The 25482-nt window shown below is 40.5% G+C and overlaps 1 protein-coding gene across 1 annotated transcript in view; it reads right to left on the bottom strand.

Annotated features, from left to right (window-relative positions):
- Nucleotides 1-24932, bottom strand: part of LOC126191236 (vacuolar fusion protein MON1 homolog A) — a 106699-nt gene extending 81767 nt beyond the window's left edge. The window contains exons 1-3 of the mRNA XM_049932040.1: nucleotides 24620-24932; nucleotides 18891-19066; nucleotides 6630-6827 (exon numbers count right to left, since the gene is read on the bottom strand). Coding sequence (XP_049787997.1) covers nucleotides 6630-6827; nucleotides 18891-19066; nucleotides 24620-24901 — 656 coding nt within the window. The 5' untranslated portion in view covers nucleotides 24902-24932. The remainder of the gene's footprint in view (nucleotides 1-6629; nucleotides 6828-18890; nucleotides 19067-24619) is intronic.
- Between the last annotated feature and the right edge of the window lie 550 nt (nucleotides 24933-25482).

The raw sequence follows: 25482 nt of genomic DNA on the forward strand, positions 1-25482 counted from the left end.
AACAATTTCGAATAATTTTCTCATCTTTTTTAAAATTCCTACATCAGATATGCCATTAGTATACAAATAAGCACAATGTTACTACAATATAAACTAAAGAACATTCATAAAGTTAGCTTCTAAGGGAATGGGTAGATACACGAGAAACAAAAATAAAAATGATGTCAGGTTTTGAACATGGGGTGCAAAAGTGTTAAGCCATGACAGCAGCCACTGTGCCACCACTTCAGCTGAAATATTTACTCTGCAAAAGGCACATAATGTACCTAAGAAACTTTGACTGTCGTTTTCTAGAAATGCTGAAGTATCTATGGATATGCCAAGATACGTTTGCTTATTTTGATCACTCTTTTACTGAGTGAAGTTCCTCAGAAATAAGGTTAAGGCACTTGACTATTCTCCTCCTAATCTCTTGATCCCCATGCTTCCATTAAACTGCACTGTGGCACTAAGACTGTATGATCTCTATGCTGTGTTTGAATTCCTCACAAGATTTTTATACTAGCAACTAATACGAATGCACTCGTGTATGTATTATCCTGAGGTCTTCTGCTTACATGGGGCCATAAAACTCTTCAGTTAATGCTGCAGGTCTCCCACACCTACCTGGACTGGATGCTTTTACTATTTCTGTAGGTCTCTCAAGGTCCCGAGCACCTCTGCTTTGTAGTCGGTGCTGCTGCTGTTAGCTCTTGTGTTCTTTCTCTCACAAAGGGACCCTCCATACTGTAAATCACAGATTTTGATGCACTTCAAACATGTTGTAGAGGCACTTACCCTGAGTACTTGGCTATCCGGTTATTTAGTGACGGCCCTTGGTTTTTGAGAAAATCGATTTTGAAGTTCATTGCATGCTTTGTATACCCGTAACATTACATATATTCTGAGCAAGTCAGCGTAGCGCAGCAGGTACCGTGCTGGAGGTACCATGTTCAAATCCTGCTTGTGTACTTTTTTTTCCCAAAAATCGAACCAGTTTTTCAATTTTATTTCAAAGAATATCAACGAACAGTGGAAGGTGTGCGGAGACCCACACACAGCAACATTTCCTGAAAGGTTGTTAAGGAGACACTGTTGGTAGTCTCTTGGTTCATCTGGGAGGGTCAGTCGCTCAGCAGTTGTACGACTGTTTGTCCATACACATCTCTGCAGCTGTCGTTCACCCCTGTCACCTACGGCCTGTGGTGCACCACAGTCGCTCAGCACCAGTTTTGGATAGCGCCCATTTGCCGTGTGTGGTGTAGCCCACTTCAAGCAAGGCAGCGTTCAAACAGTTTTGAAAATTAGCAATTTAAAGAATCCTTCCACCCTTGATGTGAAAGCCAATGATCATGCCCTTTTGGAAGTCAGATAAATGGCATCGTTTCCACATGACAATGACTGCACTGTTTCCAGCTCTTCCCGACAACCTTTGATGGCCATTCATGGTTAGTGCTGCCACCCACTGTCTGAGTGGTTAACACACATTGATGTCAATCAGATGTGGTTGTCACGTTATTAGGTCTGGACCATGTATAAAAGAAGAAAAAAGACAACTGGATGTCTCCTTGCTGTCACACGCAGTTTAGTTTATTTTTCCCTAATCTTCATCAATCCCCCCCCTTTCCTTCACTGGTATTTCATTTTTTGATTAAAAATTCATCTTTTGTCCCATTGGTGATTTGAGATTTTGCCGTAGACCTGTGCCTTGTCAAGTTATCAGCAGCTCTTCACCAATCGCTGAAACTTGTTTTAGCTGCTAATCTGCTGCATATTTCACATCCTCCATAGAATTTCGCATTTCTATTCATTGAGTATTTGTAGTTAACTTATATACCACTTTGCTCTTTCCTGTTGGTCATACTTCTACTTATGAAAGCACTAAGAATTTCAAAACCTAACTTTTCCGTTCTGATTATCAAGTTGTGCATTGTTGTGGCTTGTTCTGCACTTCAGTTAAAAATTGATATTGCATAATCCAAACCAATAACACTGACAATTATATGGAACACAGCACACAATAAAGGATTTTTCTGAATTGCAATATTTCACCGGACTTACACTATTGCATTTTCAAGTTTAAAGCCATTTTCAAGACATCAGATGCTGAACATAAGCATTTGTCAACACAATGAAAAGCTTCAAACCGCTCAAATCATTAAAGCTAAACAAACCTTGAGGGCCCAGTAGAATTCCTATCAGATTCTATAGTGAATGTGTGGCTGAGTTAGTCCCTATTTTAATTATAATGTACTGTAGATCCCTAGAACAAAAAACCATGCCCACATGTTGGAAGGAATCACAAGTCACACCTGCCCACAACAAGAGTAGCAGAAGTAATCCACAAAACTACTGCCCAGTACCCTTATCCATTTGTTGTAGAACCTTGAAACATACTCTGTGCTCCAGTGTATTGAAAAGAATGACCTCCTCAATGCCAAGTGGCATGGATCACAAAAATGGTGATAATGTGGAACACAATTCACATTTAGCTCACATGACATCCTGAAATCCATGGAGCAAGGCAGTCGGGTAGAGGCAGTATTTCTCGTTTCCTGAAGAGCATTTGACTCGGAACCACATCTACGCTTATTACAAAAGTACCATCATATAGGGTATCAAACTAACTTTGTGACTGGATTGAGGAATGGAGGAGGCAGCAGGTTATCTTGGGTGGAGAGTAATTGACAGACATAGAAGTTACTTCATGTCTATCCCACGGAAGTGTGTTGGGTCCCTTGCTGTTCATGTTGTACATTCATGATCTTTGTGGTGTGCGTACTGTAAGACCTTCAGTACACACACCATCAGATTATCTGACTTGTCGCTCTAATGCAGTAGGCAAGTGGCAGCAATGTGTCTCGTGGTCTTATCGTGGCGTGTTCATCTTCTGCCATTAGGTCAGATGATAGAAATGCCACTTGCACGCTTAGAGTAGCAAATTGACAGTGACCAACTTTAAACAGAACTTGATTAATTTTCACACACATTTATTAAAATAATAACAAGCATAAAAATTACTTAACTTGGTTCTGGATGCTATTTACAATTGACAATCTGGAGTTCCTTTGGTATTGGTACGTTAATCTTATTCTCACATATATCTCTGATACTTAACAAAAGTGTCTATACATTTATCTTCATGGCTATGTACAGGAATACGGTAATCTTATTAGGCGCAGACTGAAACTTGACTATAGACTGGTACAGACAAATGTAGAACTTTTACAGACTGGTACACACGAATGCAGACAAATGCAGACTGACTGATCGGAGGTCTGTACACTCATTATAATACCTCGCGGGTTCAGGTATCACTGCGCGAGTGTGATGCGCGAGGAGAAAAGGTTCTACGTTAGCAGCAATCTCATTGCCTGCGTTACATATTAATACGCGAATCGGAGGAAACAGAATTTGGTCCATCTCTATGGCAGCGCCATCTCGAGGTGCGGAGACGGACGAGCGCTGCGCCTGCGCTGTTGTGCTTAGCAGGGCGCGCTCTAGTGGGAAAGTTGTGTACGCGCTGACTACGGGGAACTACGTACACAACAATCTCGTGCACAAAATTAATAGGAACCTGGACTTTTCACAGATGATGCAGTTATCTACAACGAGTAATGTCTGAACAAAGCTGTGCAAATATTCGGTCACACCATGATAAGATTTCAAAGTGGTGCAACAATTGGCAACTTGCTGTACATGTTCAAAAATGTAAAATTGTGCACTCCATAAATTGAAAAAAAAAAAAAAAAACTAATATTGTAGGAATATAATATCAGTGAGTCACAGTAGGAATTAGTCAACTAATACCAATACCTGAGTGTACGCTTTGCAATGATATAAAATGGAATGATCACACAGGTTCAGTTATAGATAAAGCAGGTGGCAGACTAAGTTCATTTGTAGAATACTCGGAAACCACAGTCTACAAAGAAGGTTGCTAACAAATCACCCATGTGATCCATCCTGGAATATCGCTTATGTGTTTGGGACCCATACCAAATAGGACTAGCAGGGAATATTGAATGTATACAGAGAAGGGCAGCATAAATGGTCACAAATTTCTTTGACCTGTGGAGAGTGTCACTGAGATGTTGAAAGAACTGAACCAGCAGTCTCTTGAAAATAGATGGAAAGCTATCCCAAGAAAGTCTGCTAGCAAAGTTCCAAGAACAACCTTTAAATGACAACTCCTGGAATATACTACAATTCCCTATATATTGCTCCTCTAGGGATCGTGAACACAAGATCAGATTAATTACAGTGAATGTAGATGTATTTAAGCTCTCATTCTTCCCTACTATGTTCGTGAACGGATTGGGTAAAAACCATAATAACTGGTACAGGGGGGAGCAGGCTTTTTCACGCACTTCTGCAGTTTAAAGAATGTGGATGTAGATATAGAGCTTAGGGTGGTCATATTGACATCTTGCTACATTTCCAATAATATGAACATAAAAATTGTACACCAGTCTTCACTCACATCACATCTTTTTACCTTTATTGCCAGGATTATTGCAACAGGTTAACCTATATCAAGTCATAGTGCAGCTAAAAGAGATTAAAAAACAGCAAATTTGTAAATTGTAAATTTAGTGCACACACAAGTTCTACTTGTTGCTACTTTTTAACATTTGCTTCACTGTTTGCTTAAAATTACATTTCCCCAGTTCAGTTGCTACAGGATCTGCATATTTGACTCAGTTACTAAGCATTCCTGGTACCTAACAATGTTTATTCTGTAATCCCACGTGTTTTTCCAATCTTAAATTATTATCTGACAATACTTTAGAAATTTTTTTACAAGTTGTTTGCTCAGTGCTACAGCCTGCCAAAGCTAACATTATATTGCTTCAGTTTTTATTCACTCATCTGTTTTCATTCTATTCTTGCCATTTACAAGTACATGGCACAGAATAATCACTGTTTAAATGCAGAATTTAATTAAAAGAATCTCTCTTCATCCTAGAAGAGAAAACAAGTTGCAATTTAAACTATGTGAATTTGAAGCCTATAGAGAAGACGTATTGGTGTGAAAATTCTGACTATGGACAGACTGTGAAAACAAAAAGTGCATCACATTAAAAAAAGAGCTAAAAGAAAAACTCAAACAAAAAGAGTAAACTATTTGTACAAACTGATAGCACTGTAAAATGTGTAGCATCTAAAAGACAAATGGTGACAGGATAGTAGACTGGAATCTGCATACCAGTACAGCACCTGGACCTCCACTAAGTGGTGGCAGGTGACTTTTCAGGTGAATCATGTTTTATACTCCATTGTGCAGATGGCCATTGGCATGTCAACGTGAAATGCCTCAAAGAAAATCCTCTGCAGCAATCATCTGGAGGTTCCAGCATTATGGTCTGGGGAATGTTTTTGTGACATTCCCTGGGCGATGACGTCATTCTGGAAGGCACAAGGGATCAACACAAGTAGGCATCTTTTCTTGGGGACTATGTCGTCCCCTTCATGCAGTTTGTTTTTCCCCAGCATGATCATAACTAACAGCAAAACAATGCAACATGCCACACACCTCACAGTATACGTGCGTGGTTCGAAGAGCACCAGGATGAGTTTCCCATGCACCTATGGTCAAGCAACTTGCCAGATTTAAACTCAATTTAGGATATGTGGGATGACTGATCAAGCTGTACACACCACGGATCCTCAACTCAGAAACTTAGTACACCTGGCTGACACCACATCTCTGTCCATAGCTTCCAGAACCTCATCAACTCTTCCTCCATGTCTTGCAGTGGTCCATGCTACATAAGCTAGTTTTTCAGGCTTTTGACAGGTGTGACTGGACAGTATATTTACCTACTGTATATTTCCATTAACATTTAAATTTTTCATCAGGATTTAGTTGTATTGGATCCCCAACTTTATTATTAGTAATACTACTGAACTCAAATGTTGGGTTATAGCCGATTGTTACTGCTGAAATATTTCCTGTGATCCAGGGAGTGAAACATTTTTGCTTTCACTTCAACAACAATAAACATTTACTCATATAGGCTTCTGAAGAACAAAACAAATTTTTTCCTGAGGTTTTAGAGTCATCTGTAGCTTTAAATTTGTGTCTTAGCAGCTTTGTCTAGCTTGTTCCTGTTTCATCAGCAGCATGTCAAAAATACTAATAGTGCTTGATGTTTTAGTTTCATTTTCAGTGGATATATACTTATTATTCCACAGCTCGTGGTCTCGCGGTAGCGTTCTCGCTTCCCGAGCACAGGATCCCGGGTTCGATTCCCAGCGGGGTCAGGGATTTTCACCTGCCCCGAGATGACTGGGTGTTGTTGTGTCATCTTCATCATCATTCACCCCCATTACGGTCGGAGGAAGGCAACGGCAAACCACCCCCATTAGGAGCTTGCCTAGTACGGCGGTGCACGTCTTCCGCATTGTTCCCCTACACACTGTCAAGAAGCATGGGACTTCATCATCATCATATACTTATTACAAAAATGATTGAAAGCTGAAACTGGAGACACTGGGTGTATAGTACACAATAAAATCACATTTGTTATTCCTTGTTCATACCCTTTGTCACAATAGAAATAATATGAATCAACTTTGAAATTAATTTTAATTTGCAAATATTATCCAATGGTAATTTAAAGTCAAATGGAAAGTTAAGTACTTACGTAAGCTGCAGAACAAGCTGGGAGACGTTTTCTTCTGTACGAGAAACAGACACCAGTATTATTGGCCCTTTTAAAAGGAAGACAAACTTAGTTTTTCCTGCATGTATTGAACGTATGGTGTCCTGATTTGCTTGTACAAATGAAACAAGTGCTTGCATTACACCAAATATAGTCACCAGTTTATCTTCGCTGCCATATCTAAAGAACAGAAATAATGAAACACTAAGTTAAAAAGTTGTTTAGCAATCTACAGTAACAAGCTTCACTAGGAAGCTCTGGTCAAACAAATTTGTTTAAATTAAAGACTATTTATGTGAGTGTCCTATACAAGGTTAAAGGGACATAACAAATGGAATGTAGCCACTAATATCAGATGATTCTTGTCACTAAGTCCGCTATTCCTGTTAATGTAAGACTAAAATATAATGTGACTGGGAGAGTCAAGATGGCATTAGTAGAATTATGCAGAGACATGAGGCTCCAAAATCAGTTTAATTTAAATTGTTCTTCATGCAGAAAGGGTACAAAAAATGTGTAGCCAAAGGAATTCAATGCATTAAGTGCAAACTATGGTTACACAAGAACTGCACAAAAGTGTTTCTGAAATTTATAAATGACAATCTTCAGTGGACATGTATCAACTCTGTAAGTGATGAAAATGTGCTATTAACTACCACATTAAGTTCTAAAAGTGAATTTATTCTTGTTCTTCAAACTGACATTAACGACCTGAAGGAGAACTTTTATAGCTAAAGAAGGAAAATATTGTGTTGGAGCATGAAAAGGTGTTTGTAATAAGAAAAAAAAAAAAAACTGTGTTAGTAGCTGAATGTAAAATTGGCCAATATGCAGAGTGGTACAACTAATCAATTGCAAAAAAGTCAGTTGCCATTATGGAAGAAAAAGAAGCGTGCACCAAGTCGCAGGGCGGACAAGTCGCAGGGCGGACAAGTCGCAGGGCGGACAAGTCGCAGGGCGGACAAGTCGCAGGGCGGACAAGTCGCAGGGCGGACAAGTCGCAGGGCGGACAAGTCGCAGGGCGGACAAGTCGCAGGGCGGACAAGTCGCAGGGCGGACAAGTCGCAGGGCGGACAAGTCGCAGGGCGGACAAGTCGCAGGGCGGACAAGTCGCAGGGCGGACAAGTCGCAGGGCGGACAAGTCGCAGGGCGGACAAGTCGCAGGGCGGACAAGTCGCAGGGCGGACAAGTCGCAGGGCGGACAAGTCGCAGGGCGGACAAGTCGCAGGGCGGACAAGTCGCAGGGCGGACAAGTCGCAGGGCGGACAAGTCGCAGGGCGGACAAGTCGCAGGGCGGACAAGTCGCAGGGCGGACAAGTCGCAGGGCGGACAAGTCGCAGGGCGGACAAGTCGCAGGGCGGACAAGTCGCAGGGCGGACAAGTCGCAGGGCGGACAAGTCGCAGGGCGGACAAGTCGCAGGGCGGACAAGTCGCAGGGCGGACAAGTCGCAGGGCGGACAAGTCGCAGGGCGGACAAGTCGCAGGGCGGACAAGTCGCAGGGCGGACAAGTCGCAGGGCGGACAAGTCGCAGGGCGGACAAGTCGCATAAAAATTTTAATAACATCTTAAATTCGAGAGAGGGTGCAACAGATAAGTTTAACGAGAATCCAAAAGGTGTTTTTATCCATGTGGGAACTAACTCCTTTTGAAGAAACAGTGAAGAAATTGTAAACCATAAGGAACCTAATTTGAATGGCCAGAGGCCTCTACCCGACTTCCAGAACAATAACCAGTGACACCGTGTTCAGGTGATCAGAGAGTGATAGCTATGTGTGGAGAATGAATGGCAATATTAAAGAACAATGCAATAAATGAGCAATCTTTTCACTTATTCCAATAAATACCTAAGTGCAAAGTGTCTTGCCATAGATGGTTTACATCTTTACTATCAGAATATCAAGTAGCATTTTCCAATCAGCACTGTCACAAGCTTTATCTAAACCTACAAATGCTATAAATTTATGTTTGCCTTGTAAGCCACAGCATCAGTATTGTCTCTGATGTTCCCACACTTTTCTGCAATCCAAAGTGATCTTCTGCACAATCACCTTCTACCAGGCTTTCGATTCTTCTGTAAATAATTTATCTCAGTATCTTGCTAACTTGACTTATTAAACTGATGGTTTGGCAGCAGTCATATCTGATGGCAACTACCTTTGAAATGGGATTTATTACAGTCTTCTTGAAGTCTTAGTGTATTTCACCTGTCAGATATATCTTGAATACAAGGTGGAATAGTTCTATCATGGCTGGCTCTCTCAAAGATCTCAATAATGTGGAGGTAGTGTCACCCACTCCAGGAGACATGTTTGGAGTTAAGTGTTCCAGTGCTCTGTTGAATTATTCTCACAGTTATTTCTGCCATATGATTTTCATCCACTTCCTCTTCCCTTGTACTGACGAAGTTTTTCCTCTGTGTGGCACTTCTCTAAATTCCCTCCGCCAATCACTCTTTCCTTCTTGGCTTTGTACTGGCTTGCCATCTGAGCCCTTTATATCCATACTGCTGCTTGTCGTTTCTTCAAAAGTGCCCAATTTTTCTGTACGTGGCATATATCTGTTCCACACTCATACATGTTTTAACTGCTTCGCATGTCGTCTAGCCATTGTTGCTTTGCTGTTTTCCATTTTCTGTCAGTCAAATTTTTTAGGTGTGTGTGTGTGTGTGTGTGTGTGTGTGTGTGTGTGTGTGTGTGTGTGTGGGCGCGCGCGCACACACGTTTCCTCTTGTTGGTTGATTTGCTGTGTTTTTATATTTTCCCTTTGATCAGTGAGAGTTGTTTGTCTGTTATCCAAGAATTTCTACTGGGCCTCGTCTTTTGCCTAGAAATTGTTCTTGTGAGTTTACAAGCTCAGCTGGCTCTTGGCTTGGCCTAGGACTGGAGTGGACAGGTGCAGAGAGGTGAGGTGGACCTTTGTAAGCTTGGCCAGGACTGAACAAGTATAAAGGCAGAATACCACAGGGAGAGGATGGAATTCACTTAACAGATTCTGGTTCTCACAGCAGCTATGGACATGCAACCAACTGCCGAATGGGTTACTTTGCAGTTGCAGAATGTTGCTCATCAATATTACAAAAGCTTGATCCAAGGAATCTACGTAATAAACGAGGATATCAAATTGTGTGTCTTGACATCATGGGTTCATTGTGGCATAGGACAGCACTGTGTGAACTCTAGTTTTCAACTGACATTGATTTTCACAAACAATGATTGCAAAAATACTTTAAATTGCATTACTGGTACCATCAGTAAACCAATACTGCCACATTCATAAACAGCATGTCAAACTGGAGCAGAACAGTGCAGTCAACATATGTTCACAGTTTATTTGGAACTCAACTGAATCCAGAATAATGAAGTTTTTGATTAAAACCACTCAAATTGAGCATACTTAAATGTAACCCGCAATCACAGGTATCATGAAATCAGCTTGTGTTACCATATACCGTAAGTGTTTCCCCAAATTTAAGGTTGAATAACAAGTACATAGCTTTTGTTCTACTGATTTTTGTGTATGTGAAACTAGTTTTCAGCTTCTTGGACCCTATTCAGCAAACCTAAATGTATTTTTGTTAAGATACATAAGACATTTCTTTGTAAACATAGTGTTATGCAAATTAACTGCATCATCTCTCAAAGCTATCCATTGATTTTCTAATATGTTCTTCAACACTCTCTACAATCAGTAAATCTTTCAATTCATCTGAGTCCTATCACATTTGTTTCCCACATTTTTGGAATTTCTTCAGTTTTAATCTGCGGTTCATGTTGAATAATTTATTGTCAGAGTGCATATTAGGTTGGTGCATAAGTTTTTTCGGTTTTTGTTTTGCATTTTGATATTCTGGATGCTATGGTTTATTTAACAATTGTCATTCTTTATTTATTGTTCACTGTTGTTATTTAAGTTTACATATTGTCATTTTGTTGTCACAGCGAGTGGAGCTGTCGACACTAGAAAATGTACAGCCAAGTGCAGAAATCGCAGCATTTCTGACATATTCTTCTGTTTAGAATTCAATTGACAGCAAGAGAAGCAGCCAGAAGCATTTGCACCGTGTATCGGGATAATATCACTGGATGAAGCAAGAACATGGTTTTCCTTTCTTTAAGGAAGATCACTTTGACATTAGTGACTCTCCACTTTCAGGAAGACCTTTGGGATTTGATGACTATCATCTGAATGCATTGATCGACAATGATCCACACCAGAGAACTCAAGAACTGGCAAATGTGAAGAACCGTGATCATTCCACCATTGTGGGACATTTGAATGCAATGGGAAAGGTTCAGAAACTGGGTGTATGGGTACCACATGCTCTTCGCCAAAATCACAAAAATCAGTGGCAGGTGATATGTGCATTTCTGCTTGCTTATCATCAATTGTCTCATGAACACCACCAACCATTCCTCTCCTGTATCATAACTGGTGACAAGAAATGGTGGCTGTATGCTAACATAAGGAAAAGAAAAGAATGGTTGAGCCCAAACCAAGCAGGAACTCCCTGCACAAAGACCTCCACACATTCACAAAACAGTCTTATGCATCTGGTGGAACAACAATGATGTGATGTACTACAAACTGCTTCCCCGAGGTATAACCAACACTGTTGATGTTCACTGTTGACAACTGAGAAGTCCTGCAGATGCAATCAAGAACAAACAGAAGGAGTGCATGAAGTGATGCTACACCACTGTAACGCCTGTCAGCATTTTCTTGGAATGAGAAAATGCAGTGTACAGGAGTTTTGTTGGGATGTCATTCCACATCAATCTTAATCAACTGATATTGCATCCTCAGATTTTCATCTGTTCTGCTCTCTAACAAATAACGTTCATGGAACTTTTGTTCTGGATGAAAATGGGCCCCTAACATGGCTCAAAGAGTTCTTCGCCTCAAAACCAAGTGATTTCTACTGAATTGGAAAGTTACCCCAGCATTGGCAGACTGTTGTAAATAGTGAACAAAAATGTATTATTGAAGGCTGACATCTGTTATGTGTACCTGTTGCATTTATTAAACTTATGGAAAAATACTACAAACTTATCCATCAACACAGTATTTGCTCTGGGACACATGATGGCTTCAAAATCTGTTTTACCACTACATAATTGACTTTAAACCTTCTATGTACAACTTCTTTTTCATTCACCACATACTAGGCATTTGCCTGTTATGCCCTCTTGGCTTAAATTTTTGATCTTTCCACCTTTGACTCAATATTCCTAAAGATCTACTGCCCACTGGGCAATAATTCATTATTAATTTTGGTGTTATGTATCTTTAATTCTTCCAGCTGTTTCTGTATTCCTTAACCTGGTCATTTAAGCTTTTCTCTCCCAGTTCCTCCCTGATGACAGTGTTCCTCCTCCTATCAGAGCGTGTCTCCAGTTACTCTTCTTAGGAATCACATCTCTGATGCTTTTATTTTTTTCTTCACAGCTCATGACTCACTTTTGTATGTCCAGGTTGGTACTGACATTGTTTTGCAAAACTTAAGCAGAGTTTCCTTTCTTGTTTTAGTTCTAAGGGTTCAATGAGGACAGTTACTGTTTAACGTTCTGCCAACAATGAGGTCATTAGAGATGGAGTGTAAACTCAGATTAAGGATGGATGGAGAAGGAAATTGGCTGTGTCCTTTCAAAGAAACCAGCCCAACATTTGCCTTAGGCCATTTAGGGAAATGACAGAAAACTTAAATCAGTATAGCTGTATATTGATTTGAATAGTCATTGAGGGTTCCACACATTGTTATATTAATGTAATTAAATCTTTCTTCTTTCTTTTGTACGTCCATTTCTGTCACAACCAAGATAGAATTTCCTGAGAAGATGAACTAGTTTACTCATTCTATTCTCTGATAATGTATTATTATTTTGCTGAAAAATAGCTCCCGGCCCATGAAAGCCAAAACTTGCTTTCTTTGAAGGTACTAGTAGATTATGTAACTTCCCTGTTTTGTATAAAATACGAGCATGTGTTTGGAGCATATTCTCCTCCCAGTATCGTCAATCAAGTGTTAGCAATGATTCATTGTGCTCTATGCAAAAGTCTGCCAAGCAGCTTCCCCCCTTGCAGTGACTTCAGGTCACAGACCACTCCAAATCTCTGCACTGGCAATGTCGTGAACAGCAAACATTGGAAAGACTACTTTCCAGCAGTAACACATCACTATCTGTGATGGCACTATGGTCGAAGCGTGTGTGGTTGTCGTGAAACTCTTAGCACAAAATAATTATCAGAATGATACTAGCATATTTGTGATAGTTATTTATTTTTTGGTATACAGATCAATAAAGTGCCTTGTTTTTACATGAAGTGTACTGTTTATTAAGTACCTCACAAAGTAGTGACCTCAACGAAAGTATCACGGAACAGTTACAACAGCAACAAGAACAAATGCACCAACAGTTACAGCACCAGGAACAATTGATACAACAAGAGCAGCACCTAATGTGCAATCAGCAACAGCAGCACATGGTAGAGATGGCCACACTGTAACAGCAACACTAGGAGCAGCTATGATTATGGCCAGAAGTAGAGGGGCTACCTACAGTGCAATTTCAAGAACTGTCGCAGTTGCACAGCCAGGAAAGCTCGTATCCAGGCACTTTTGACGTCACCTGCTGCCACTGACTATCTGACAACATTAGTTCTACACACACACTGGATGAGACTGTCTGTATCTGCCTGCAGGCTAAAGACCAACGAGTCTTACTACCCACTGCCACCCCCTGGACCTGTCACAGCACCACAAGTGAACCACCTGGCATTTGGAGCACCAGCCCTCTGGACAGATTGTCCACACTTAGGTTCACACACATCAAAAGCCATTTCATCACTGGCAGGAAAAGACTACCATATGCGCACATGCGGTGCCACTATTAGACAGCCACTCTGCCAGCAAGGTTAGCGACATCACAAACCCATCTGCCTATGGAAAGTACAATTTATTAATAGATGAGTTCATTTGGTAGCTTTCCCTCTCTAATATACAACACCTAAGACACTTGTTGCACAGAGAGGATATTGGCAACAGGAAGCCATCATAGACCCTGTGACACCTCCGCACCTTGGCCTGACCAGACGTCAGACATACTGTCCATGTGGATATCTGCTTGCCAGAGATGCATTACATCCTAGTCTTGGTAATCCAAGACTCAAACTTGATCATGCTAGCAGAGATCACAGAAAAATTATCCAAGGCTTCTGGCCCACAGGCGTTTACAACACCACCTGCCAGAAACAGGCTGGATGGCGTCACTTCTCATCTCGATGAGTTGGCACAGCAGGTCGCTGCCCTCAGTGTATAAAAATGCAAGACTGTATGCCATCAAACACACAATACAATGTGTGCTTTCTGCTCATCACAGACTGGAATAAGTGTTCACCACCATCAATTTAGGTCAGAGCAAGTAGATGCAGAATGCCATGTTCTTGGGTTGGAAACGTGAACAGCAGCCTCCCACGCCTGGTGAGTAAATCTGCCATGAGCACCAACCCGGGCAATTACCACAACATTTAATGGTAACACACAGACCCACTAAAAAGCAGTTTCTGGTGGATACCAGGTCGGATGTGGGTGTTTCCCAGGCACCTACTGTGGTTACCATGAGCACACAAATTACGACTTAGCAGCCACAAATGGTCTGCTCATATCTATGAGCAAACCATTTGGGCTCATGACTCTAAATTTGAACACTGGTCTATGAAAGTCATTCGAGTGGCAATTTGGCTATCTATAGTCACAGACATGACCTGCGATAACACTGTGCTGGATTCCCTGTTCTATGACTTCATACTAAATGTGTGGAATCTCTTCATTTTGGACGGTGTCACGTCACTGCAAGTTGGTCTATGAAGGTCATTTGAGAGGCAATTTGGCAATCTATAGTCACAAACTGCAATAACATTGAGCTTGGTTTCTGTCCCATGACTTCATCCTAGACGTGTGGAATGCTTTCATTTTGGTCAGTGTCACATCACTACAGGTCGCATGCCAACCCACACAGAGCAGCGATCTGTCAGTACACTTCCTCCCCACACTGCTGCCACTGGTGCAACTGCTAAATACGATCCCGTCAGTCATGTGACCTGCAAGAGTGCCATCACCACCACACCACTCAAAAGAGCATCACACCAGGACCAAGACCACATCTGGTCCTCCTGTTTTCTCACAGCCTAGATGGCTGGCACCCAAGAAGTTCCGCATCATAAAGGCAAACTTTGACATTGTAATCCAAGCAGGCACAGCACAACCAGCAGAAAGCAACTGGGCTTCTTTCCCTTCATCTGGTACAAAAGAACCCAGACGCCCTGGTGTCGATAATTGATGATGAAGCTCTGACAATTACTAACCAACACCCTGTGTGTCATATTGGAGAATTTGCACGTCTCTTGACAGGATGCATCATTTTTGCAATGTTGGACTTAATAAAAGCCTGATACCTATAACCATATAGAAGTGGGAGCAGAGAACATCCTCAAACTGCAGTAACTATCCCCTACGGATTATCTGAAAGTCCACACGTCATACTGCCTACAGAAAGCAGCACAGACTTTTCAGTACTTCATCGATGAAGTTTTGTGGGGACTAGACTTCTGCTTTGCATGAACATATGATGTGTTCGTGACATCATCATTCTCAGAAGAACATGAAAGTCAGCTACACATAATATTCTGGAAGTTTTATGACTACATAATCCTCATAAATCCAGCTAAATGCGTCACTGATGCTAACAATGCGACATTCTTGGGATTTTGGGTACATATTTAGCAGCTGAACACATCACTGCACTTACATCTCACCCAGCCCTAAAACCAGTGAGTGAAATATTTCGGTACATGTAGATAATAAACTTTTACTGTCTTTTTTAACCCAGAACTGCTAGGCTGTCCTCGGCAGCCCCATGCATCATACCATGACTGCGCATCCTGTCACCGATGCCCCACTAGTGATTTTCTCAAACACCTCATGCCATGCTGCTGGTGCTGTGATGCAGCAGAATGCAAACTGGCAGCCTTTAGGTGTCTTCTCCAAGATCACGGAGAAGCAGCACTCTTGGCCACAATTTACACAGAACTTTGGGGAGCCCATGAAGCATTTAGATACTTCTGATTCACAGTGGATGGGCATAAGTTCATAATGTGTATACAGACCATCGGCCACTGACTTATTTTCACTGCCACAAAATACCTACACACCAGTGTAAATCAACTGAATAAATTTTATTTCACGATGTACAACAAACATTCACCATTCTCAAAATGGTTTGAAGAACGTCATCGCCAAAATTTTGTCTAGAGTAGACAGCATTTCCAGAACTGTGGCTTTCACAAAACTAGCAGCACCACAAAAGACTAAGGAGTTAAAGGGTCTGCTGCAAGACCAGATGGCCCTGCAATTCTGTCACATACTGTTACTACGCATCAAGGAACAGATGTACTGTGACGAGCCAATAGTGGTCATAATTGCCTGCTCTTCTATGACCACAGGATTTCAACTTACAACACGCACTCACCCATCAGGGAATTGGCTCTACATGGACACTAGTAATGCGGCATTGTGTGTGGCCCGGTGTACAGAAGCAGTGCCATACGTGGACACAGACCTGCAACCCCCTGCCAGAAGTACAAAACAATGCTGTATGTACGAGCTCTGCTCAGAAGTTTTGACATACCACAGGCATGATTCTCACACAACCATGTGGACATGGTAGGACCATCCCCAGTCGCACATAACTACCAGTACTGCCTCACTGTGACTGACAGGTACACCAGCTGGTCAGAGATATTTCCAGTGGAAACACAACTGCTGAGAATGTGGTGCACACACACACACCTGTGGTTGAATTTCATGTTTCAGCTGAATCCAGAGTCAGAAGTGGGAAGCAGGGATATTCTGTGCAATGGCCTGGCTGTAAAGGATACAGAGAACAAGTAAATACCATGTCAGGCAGTTGCAAACATTACTGTGGAGGCCTACACCCTTTCTTGAAAGCCGCTATAATGTGCCATACAACAGATTTGGGTACTGACACCTTCCCTGTAGTGCTGTTGGGATTGCACATTGCATTAAAAAAAGACCTGCAGGTTTCCACATCAGTGCTGGTGTATGGTGAACCTTTCCGTCTACCAGGAAAGTTTTCAAACAACACTATGCCCCCCCCCCCCCCCCCCCAATGCCCTGTTCAAGACTTTCTCACAGATCTCCAGACAAATGGAGGCCATGTGATGGAGTGGAACTACACAGCACAGAAAACATTCTACTTGTGTTTTCAAAGATCTGCCACTGGCAAAGCATTGTTTTTTCCCAATGTGCACAACTTCACAAATAAACGGAGCTGCCTTACCAAAGCCCATACATGATTACAGGATGAAATGCTAGGCCAGTCCCTCTCAGCATTAAAGGAGTAGGTGATGTAGTGTCCATTGACTGGTGAAAGCCAGGCTACCTAAGTGCAGAAAATGCTGTTGAAAAACAGGCCACCCCCAGACATAGAAAATCCACCATGCTGCAGCTGCCGGCACCATATTAACCAGAGCACAGCTGCACACCTGGAAACCAACTAACCACTGCCCACCCAGGTGTAGCAGCCAACTTCGACACCCGCCGTCCCACAGCATCTAGCAACAATACAAACACATTGCAGATGAAACGCGCTGTTCCCTTTCAATCCAACACACATTTCTTAGTTAAAGTTAGTTGAAAACTTTTTTTTCCTTGTAGGTGTGTAGTGTAGTGTCTTCATTGGAAATGTTGCAAATGACCTGCCGGAAAGACTGTGCTCTCCAGCAGCAGTGCAACGCTACCTGCCGCACTACAAGGATCAGAGTGTGACCACTTGCCGGACATGCGTTATGCAAAATAACTAGCAGGACAGTACTAGTATATTCTGTGTTAGCAGTTGTTTATCTTGTTTGTGTACAGACCAATAAAGTGTCTTATCTTTACATGAAGTGTACCATTAATTAAATACCCTAAACCCTTTCTTACCTTACCCCAAGTATAAGATGAAAACTATCTTCCTTTACCTTCTATTGAATTTCTGTATCCCATAATAAACGTTCTGTTAATGTGTTAATGATGCAAATAATTTATTTTGTTCAACATAAAATCTTTCTGTCTCTTCATCATCTGTTGAACTAGTACACACATATACTTTTATTGTGGGTCTTGGCTTTTGTCTCTATTGGCTATAGTAATACATTCACCATGCCATTCATAGCTTATCTGCACACCAATTTTCTTATCTGTTGTTACATCTACTCCTGTATTCACCTGACCAGAAGTCCCATTCTTCTTGTCATGCATTTCAGTAACTCCCTTGATAACTTCCACCAACTCATTTATATTTTTTAAATCCATTATCCTCCAACCTGATAAAGGATCAAAACAGTCCACATTCCAACCCGTAGAATTCCAGATTTGTTTTCTTTGGTGACAGCATCCTCCTGAGTAACCCCATCAAAAGATCTGAATGTGGAATTGTTTTACCTCTGGAATATTTTATCCCAGAGGATACAATCGTCATTAATCCATACAGTAAAGCTGCATATCCTCATGCAAATTAATGATTGTACTTTCCCCTTGCTTTCAGTCTTTCATGGCAGCAGCACGCCAAGGCCATATTAGTTAATGTTACAGGACCAGATGAGTCCATCATTCTGCCTGTTGCCCCTGCCACTACTGAAAAGGCCGCCACTTCCCTCTTCCAGAACTATATGTCAGTCAGGCTTCTCCACAGATACCCTCCTACTGTACAGCTGTCTGTAACATTGACACACATAAGCCACCTTTCTGCAACAAGGTCCATGGTTCATGGCTGGCAATTTTTTTTAAAGATTTTAAACATAAAGATAAGACTGCCAGGAATCTGCAATATGATTTTATTCATTTCATTGACAATTACATAGTCTCTCTACTCTAAATCACAATGACTTCGGGTCAGTTGATGATGCTACTGAAGCTAATTGCTGAATAAGGAGAAGTGATACTGCAGCTTCCTGGTAATCATGTCTTTCTTTTTCAAACACAAAGATGTGGAGCACCACTTACACAAAATACACTGTAGGAGATGGACAACTTGTTAGGATCGGATGCTCCACCAGGTAGTCAAAGGTTGTGTTGGCCATTGCTACAAAATTTTAAGTAAGCTGTAGAACTTAACTGCATTTTGAGTTCCAGATTTCACATTATGTTTCGCCATACACCATAAAACGAATGCCGAGATAGCTACCTTGAATATATAGGTTTACCAGCTGTACTTAGAATGAATACATGTTTCTTTTTTGCCTTCCATTCAGTGTTGTTCCAATACTCTTCTTCTGGCACAGAACCAACTGGAGTAGCGGCTGTTGTACCCTCTTCATTTGAAGTCAAACTTGCTTCACTTAGTTGTGAGGCTAATTCCTCCTGTAATCAAAAAAATATTTTTTGTCAATTTCTCACTGCTATTCAAATAAATTACAGTTTCATAATGCATACACTGCACAATCATTTTGTTCTTCAGTACGAATTTCTGAAAAGCAATTCAATCAAACCTGTGTGACCATAACAGACACCTTAATTATCACACCACAGTCTTTATAAAGACATATGAGTAGCTTCATCTTAAAATTACTGAAAGGATCATGCCATGGCAGGCAGAAGCATTAAATAATGCTACTACAAACTTCTGGCTCCTTCTCATCTCACCAATCAGCAGCCTACTGGTGCAATAGCAAAATGGTAGCCTAAAAGGGAATGGCCTGATTAGCCTTCAGTCCCCATCATTATTTCAGCTCACATGTTTACCTGAATTCTAAAGTATCTTGGATCCAAACTGAATTATATCTGCTATGTTATGAACTTACAGAAGCTACCAAATACATCTGCTACATGCTTCAGGGCGCACTAAGGAAATCAGTAGATAAGAACTTTCTTCTCTGGGTCACATCTCATTTGCTCCAGAAACCTGAATGCAGAATACAGACTTGCAATGATCGTAAATTTCTCATCTAAATCTTGACGAAATTATCACAGAAACAGACTGAAAGGCTATGGAAGACTCTCTTATTATAAGTTATTGTAGTGGCGATCTAAAATGGTAATGGATTTTGAAGTGCTGCGTGCTTTAAGAAACTGTCCCACCCTCTCCAACATGTGAGAATGAGGACTGAACACAAAACCAGTTTTATCTTATCATCCTTCTATCTGCTGAATTGTTGTTAGTAAGGCCGGTATTACACTATCAAATTTCTTTGTCAAAGATTTGATCAAAGATGTGATCCAATATTCCGTCCAATATATTTGACAAAGATCTTTGACGTAGCGCTAGAGGGGGTATTACACTGTCATCAAATTTTTCGTCAAAGTTCAAGATGGCTGACAACAACTTGTTACTAACCGCAGCAGTTCTACGTACTCCAATTGCATTGTGTGCACATGCGGAAAAGAAGTGGGGGAAAAAATGGAACCATACATACGAGGTTGACAGTCTTAAAAGTCCTGGGATTACAACTTGGTAATAAATTCAGTTGGGAGGAGCACACCACAGAACTGCAGAAAGGCCTTAACAAATCTGTATTTGCAATTCGTGTGTTAGCAGACATAGGAAACATAAAAATGAAAAAGCTTGCATACTTTCATTCCATAATGTCATATGGGATAATATTTTGGGGTAAATCTTGAAGTCAAACAAGTTTTCAAGGTCCAAAAGCGTGTAATATGTATTATTTGTGGAGTAAATTCACGGACCTCCTGCAGAAACCTCTTCAAAGAACTGGGTATACTAACTACTGCCTCTCAGTATATTTACTTCTTAATGAAATTTGTCATAAATAATATATATCTTTTTCCAACAAACAACTCAGTTCATACATACAATACTAGGAACAAAAATAATCTGCACAAGGACTTAAAAGCGTCTGTGATCTATTCTGTTACTCGTTTTGATTCTCTGTGGGTGTTTTTAGTATTTGGAAAAAGGGACCGATGACCATCGCAGTCTGGTCCCTTTAATCCCACAAACCAACCAACTTACTTTAGTTCAAAAAGGGTTCCACTACTCAGGAACACTCATCTTCAATAATTTGCCAGGAAGCATAAAAAATTTAGTTAGAAATAAAAATCAGTTTAAAAGGAGCCTGAAAGACTTACTACTGGCCAACTCCTTCTACTCCATTGGCGAAATTTTTAATAGAAACAAATGATGTATTGTATTTATTCATACTATTAGTATTGTTATTTCAGCTTAAAAAAAAAATCGACATGTTCCACATCCACGAGGCTCTCCTCAGCATGGATCTATGGAACGAAAAACTAATCTAATTTGGGTGAAGCCGTGGGTTTTACGACGACACGATAAAAGCATTCAACAAAACTTGTTAGGTGAGCTTACAGTGGAAGACGTCAAGTCGTACATCAATTACTTAAGAATGGATGAGCATACATTTCTGTATGTGCTCAGTGAAGTGTATCCTCATATCACAAAGCACAATATTCACTTAAGAACTGCTACATCTTCTGAAGACAGGCTCACTATAACACTCCCATTCCTTGCTACAGGAGAGGGTTATGTTAGGTTAGGTTAGGTTAGATCAGGTTAGGTTTCCAATCTTCTTAATCTATTTTTGTATTCAGGGTGCCTCACATTGTAAAGCGCCTCATCAGCTTCAGACATCTCTATTAATTTTGTAGTTGTCGGCACACACCAATTGTATTTACCGGCAATGGTTATAAAAACACTACAGACGACAGTACGCTGTAGCGATGCTAGCGCTCCATGTGGTAACATGTCACATTGCAGTGAACAGAAGACAAGCGGTTTCTTTGATCAAATATACAGCGAGGCCCTAGATTTGATCAAATATTGGACGACATTTGACAAAGTCCCTATTACACTATCAAATATCTTTGACAAAGATATTGGACAAAGAAATTTGATAGTGTAATACCGGCCTAACAGATGTGTCATGATCATGTAACTTAATGAAGAGCGAGCTACAAATATTTTCCACAAATAAAGAACACTGAATTGGTCTCCTCTCTGTGGATACTACACTACTGGCAGTCATGACGATCACCAAATCAGCAAATAAAATGACATTGGGACAGAAAGGCTCAAAAATTTGAAGAAATCCCTGGACATGTCTTTATATCCACGTCATATGGTAGATCACGGCATGAGTGAGAAATCCATTAAATGATGTCATGTAAGAAAGACTCTTGTACAGTTGCCTACAGCATGGCCAGGTTATAAATGATGGAATGGTATTTGGTGAAAAACTACCCTGATGGTGACTTCAGAGCTGTCAGGATCTGAGAATCCAAGGAAATTGCCAATTTACTAAACTGTCAAATGACTTCCCTGCAAACTGTATCTGTACACTACAATGGTTGCATGCCCTAGTTTGGTTCTATCAAGGCAAAATAAAACTGTTTCTTTCCCCAAGTCAGGAACTGACATGTCTTGCATAGAAACTATCGTCTTTTGGTGCATTGTCACATGTTTTTGTCAACACTGTATCCAAATTGGATCAATGGAAGCATCCACTTTCACCCGTCTGCTTTGAACTGTGCATAATAGCGTTGGGGGGTGGTAAATCACTAAGGCACAGAGATTTTGAGTTGGTCGTGGTTGTACATGTGTTGTTATATTTGATGGTCCCCTCTGATGGCAAATCTGGATGTGCCAAGTTTAAACGTTGTGGTATTCATTTCATTTGAGTTTTCATTGTTATCGTGCTAACGTGGTTTTCAGTTTGGGTGGTTGGTGCAATAACATGGATTGCAGAAGAGTTTTCAGTGAGTTATTAAACTGTTTTTTGTTTATGTGTTTGGCATTTTTGTTAAGTCTGAGAAGTTTGGTGTTTGTTGTGTGGAAAGATGTGAAATTTTTTAAATTGCTTTTCCTGTCAGGTATAGATATGACACTGAAGTTCACGAGTGTACCACTATGTTTTGAGATGGGTGCTGATATGACGCCTCTCATAGAGTTTCTGCAGATTTTCGGTCTTCTAGCTGAATATGTTTGATGTCATATTTGTGGCTTCAATGTGAGATTGACAAGAGCTCTGGCGTTTAATGAACAAAGTAAGAGCATATGGACTACCAGACCAATTGTGTGATTGGATTGAGGAGTTCCTAGATAACAGGACGCAGCATGTCATTCTCAATGGAGAGAAGTCCTCCGAAGTAAGAGTGATTTCAGGTGTGCCGCAGGGGAGTGTCATAGGACCGTTGCTATTCACAATATACATAAATGACCTGGTGGATGACATCGGAAGTTCACTGAGGCTTTTTGCAGATGATGCTGTGGTGTATCGAGAGGTTGTAACAATGGAAAATTGTACTGAAATGCAGGAGGATCTGCAAAGAATTGACGCATGGTGCAGGGAATGGCAATTGAATCTCAATGTAGACAAGTGTAATGTGCTGCGAATACACAGAAAGATAGATCCTTTATCATTTAGCTACAAAATAGCAGGTCAGCAACTGGAAGCAGTTAATACCATAAATTATCTGGGAGTACGCATTGTCAGAGTTGCAGATGTTGGTTTTTTGGTATCTGTAGCTACAGTTGAGCTATATAGGTCAAGGGAAATGTCCGAGTCTTGTGGTTTTTTTGGTACAGCAGAATTCTATAATTTAAATTTTTTGGGTAGTATTTTTGTGGGGATGGTGTTTTATCTTAATTGTTGTCCCCGCCCTAAACCCCCAATTTTCCAGTCATTTTGTTAGTTCCATTTTATTTTTGTTTGCTTTTGTTGGCGTGTGTATGTAGTGACACCACTGTCATTTTGCATATGCTGGAAGTAGCCATTTCTGCCATATTCATGACGTCACGTGTCAAAGCAGAGCACCTCATGGAGAAAGCTTAGCTGGAATTTTCATCAATAGCAGAACAAATTCCAAATGCTACCTTCCACAATACTTCTTTAATACCAAAAAGACTGACCATACCTTGAATAAGCAATTCCGGTAAAATTCTCAGAATTTGTCATGACAGGAAGAAATATTGTATTGAAAAAGAGGATAATAGATGGATATCAACTGAAGCAAAATGAAGGGTAATAGAATCAGACAACACTGAGAGAATTAGATAAGGAAATGAGATATTAACAGTAGCAGATGAGTTCTGCTATTTAGACAGCAATTTACGTGATGACAGATGAAGTAGAGCATATGCAAAATGCACACTGACGATAGAAACACCAATGAAAGTGAGGTTAGTTAGCATCAAATATAAATTTAAAAGTAAAGAAGTATTTTCTGAATGTATTTGTACGACGTGCATCTGCGTACGGAAATGAAACATGGACTACAAATGGTTCACACCATAAGAGAATAGAAGCTTTTCAGATGTGAAAAAAACCAGAAGAATGCTGAATATTAATTCAGTATATTGAATTACTAATAAGGAGGTATTGAATCAATAACTTATGGCTCAAACTGCCTAAAAGAATAGGTCAGTCGATAGGACACACACGCATCAAGGGACTGTCAGTTTGGCAATGGAAGAAGTCTGTGGCGTAAAAATTATAGAGGGAGACCACAACTTGACTGCAGTAGGCCTAATCTGATTCAAAAGGGCACAGGTTGCAGCTGTTATGCAGAGTTGAAAAGACTTGACTGAAGACCAGAACAATTACGCAACATACAAAGCGTGACTGTAAATTATATACAAACTGAAGGCAAGTGTTCACTCATACTATAATTAGAGACATGATCTATGACAATATAACATACAAGTTCTGCCACAGTGATTCTAGCATTATTTAAAAGTGAAGACAGTTAATAACACTAACAAATCCTGTTGTACATTACCGTGATCCGAAGTAAATAACTGAATGTAAATATGTAGAAACTTCAATAATATAAATGAAAGGGATTTTATACATACTCTGAATTTCATGTGTAACTCTTAAGATACTTTAATGTTGTGTCAACTAATGTTAACATAATTGAACAGCGTGTCTCACTTACCACATCATTTTTAAGCTTGTCATCATCAGATGCTGAATCTTCCGGAACAGTTGTGTCATGCAGTTCCTCTTGAATTTCGCTAATGGTACTAGTAGTACTTTCCTTCATCTGTCTGTCATCAAAACTAGAGTCCATTTCCTGTTCCAGTTCTTCAAAAGAATCTGTCGTGACGAGCATGCTTTCTTTGCATGCTCCTGGTTCAAAGTCAGCGACGACATCAGGATCTTCGTTCGTTTCGGAAAGCAACTGTTTACTTTCCACTTCATTTACACTTGACGCCATTACTTTGCAGCAAAGCACTTCGAGCGCAGTATACACACTAAATAAACAAACGGGTGAGCTCTAATCTTTCAGGTATCAAGTCGATAGCCAGCTTAGTCGTGGCGACGCATCTAACTGCAGCTTCATAGCGTTCCCTTTAATTTTCAATAATTTGAATACTTTTTGTACGCTGTATTGATAGATTTTTAAATGGTGTTAATATTTTCTCATGAGTCTGCGAAGAGTAGTTACTGCTGCAATTTTAAGTACATGTCATTCTGCTCCAAACAGTCGCCGCGGAATAAGAGAAGGGGTGAGTGCTGTTTACCCCTTCTAAATATTTTTCATGGCAGTACACCGTGATATATAATGGTGATTACAGAAAAGGCGGTCAGAAAACATCTCTCTCCGACAGTTGCACAACGACCAACAAGCAGTATACTTGAAGGTAATAGTATTCCAGATGTTCCGCCATCCTTGTGTATCAGTTGCAAGCAAATATAATAAATACGCAATTGTCGAAGCCACAAAGGTTAGATATATTCAAAACACTGGAGATTTTAATTGCACTATGTGACTGCATTGTCTAGTCAGTTATGCAC

This window comes from Schistocerca cancellata, chromosome 6 (assembly GCF_023864275.1).
Source record: "Schistocerca cancellata isolate TAMUIC-IGC-003103 chromosome 6, iqSchCanc2.1, whole genome shotgun sequence".
Taxonomy (NCBI): domain Eukaryota; kingdom Metazoa; phylum Arthropoda; class Insecta; order Orthoptera; family Acrididae; genus Schistocerca; species Schistocerca cancellata.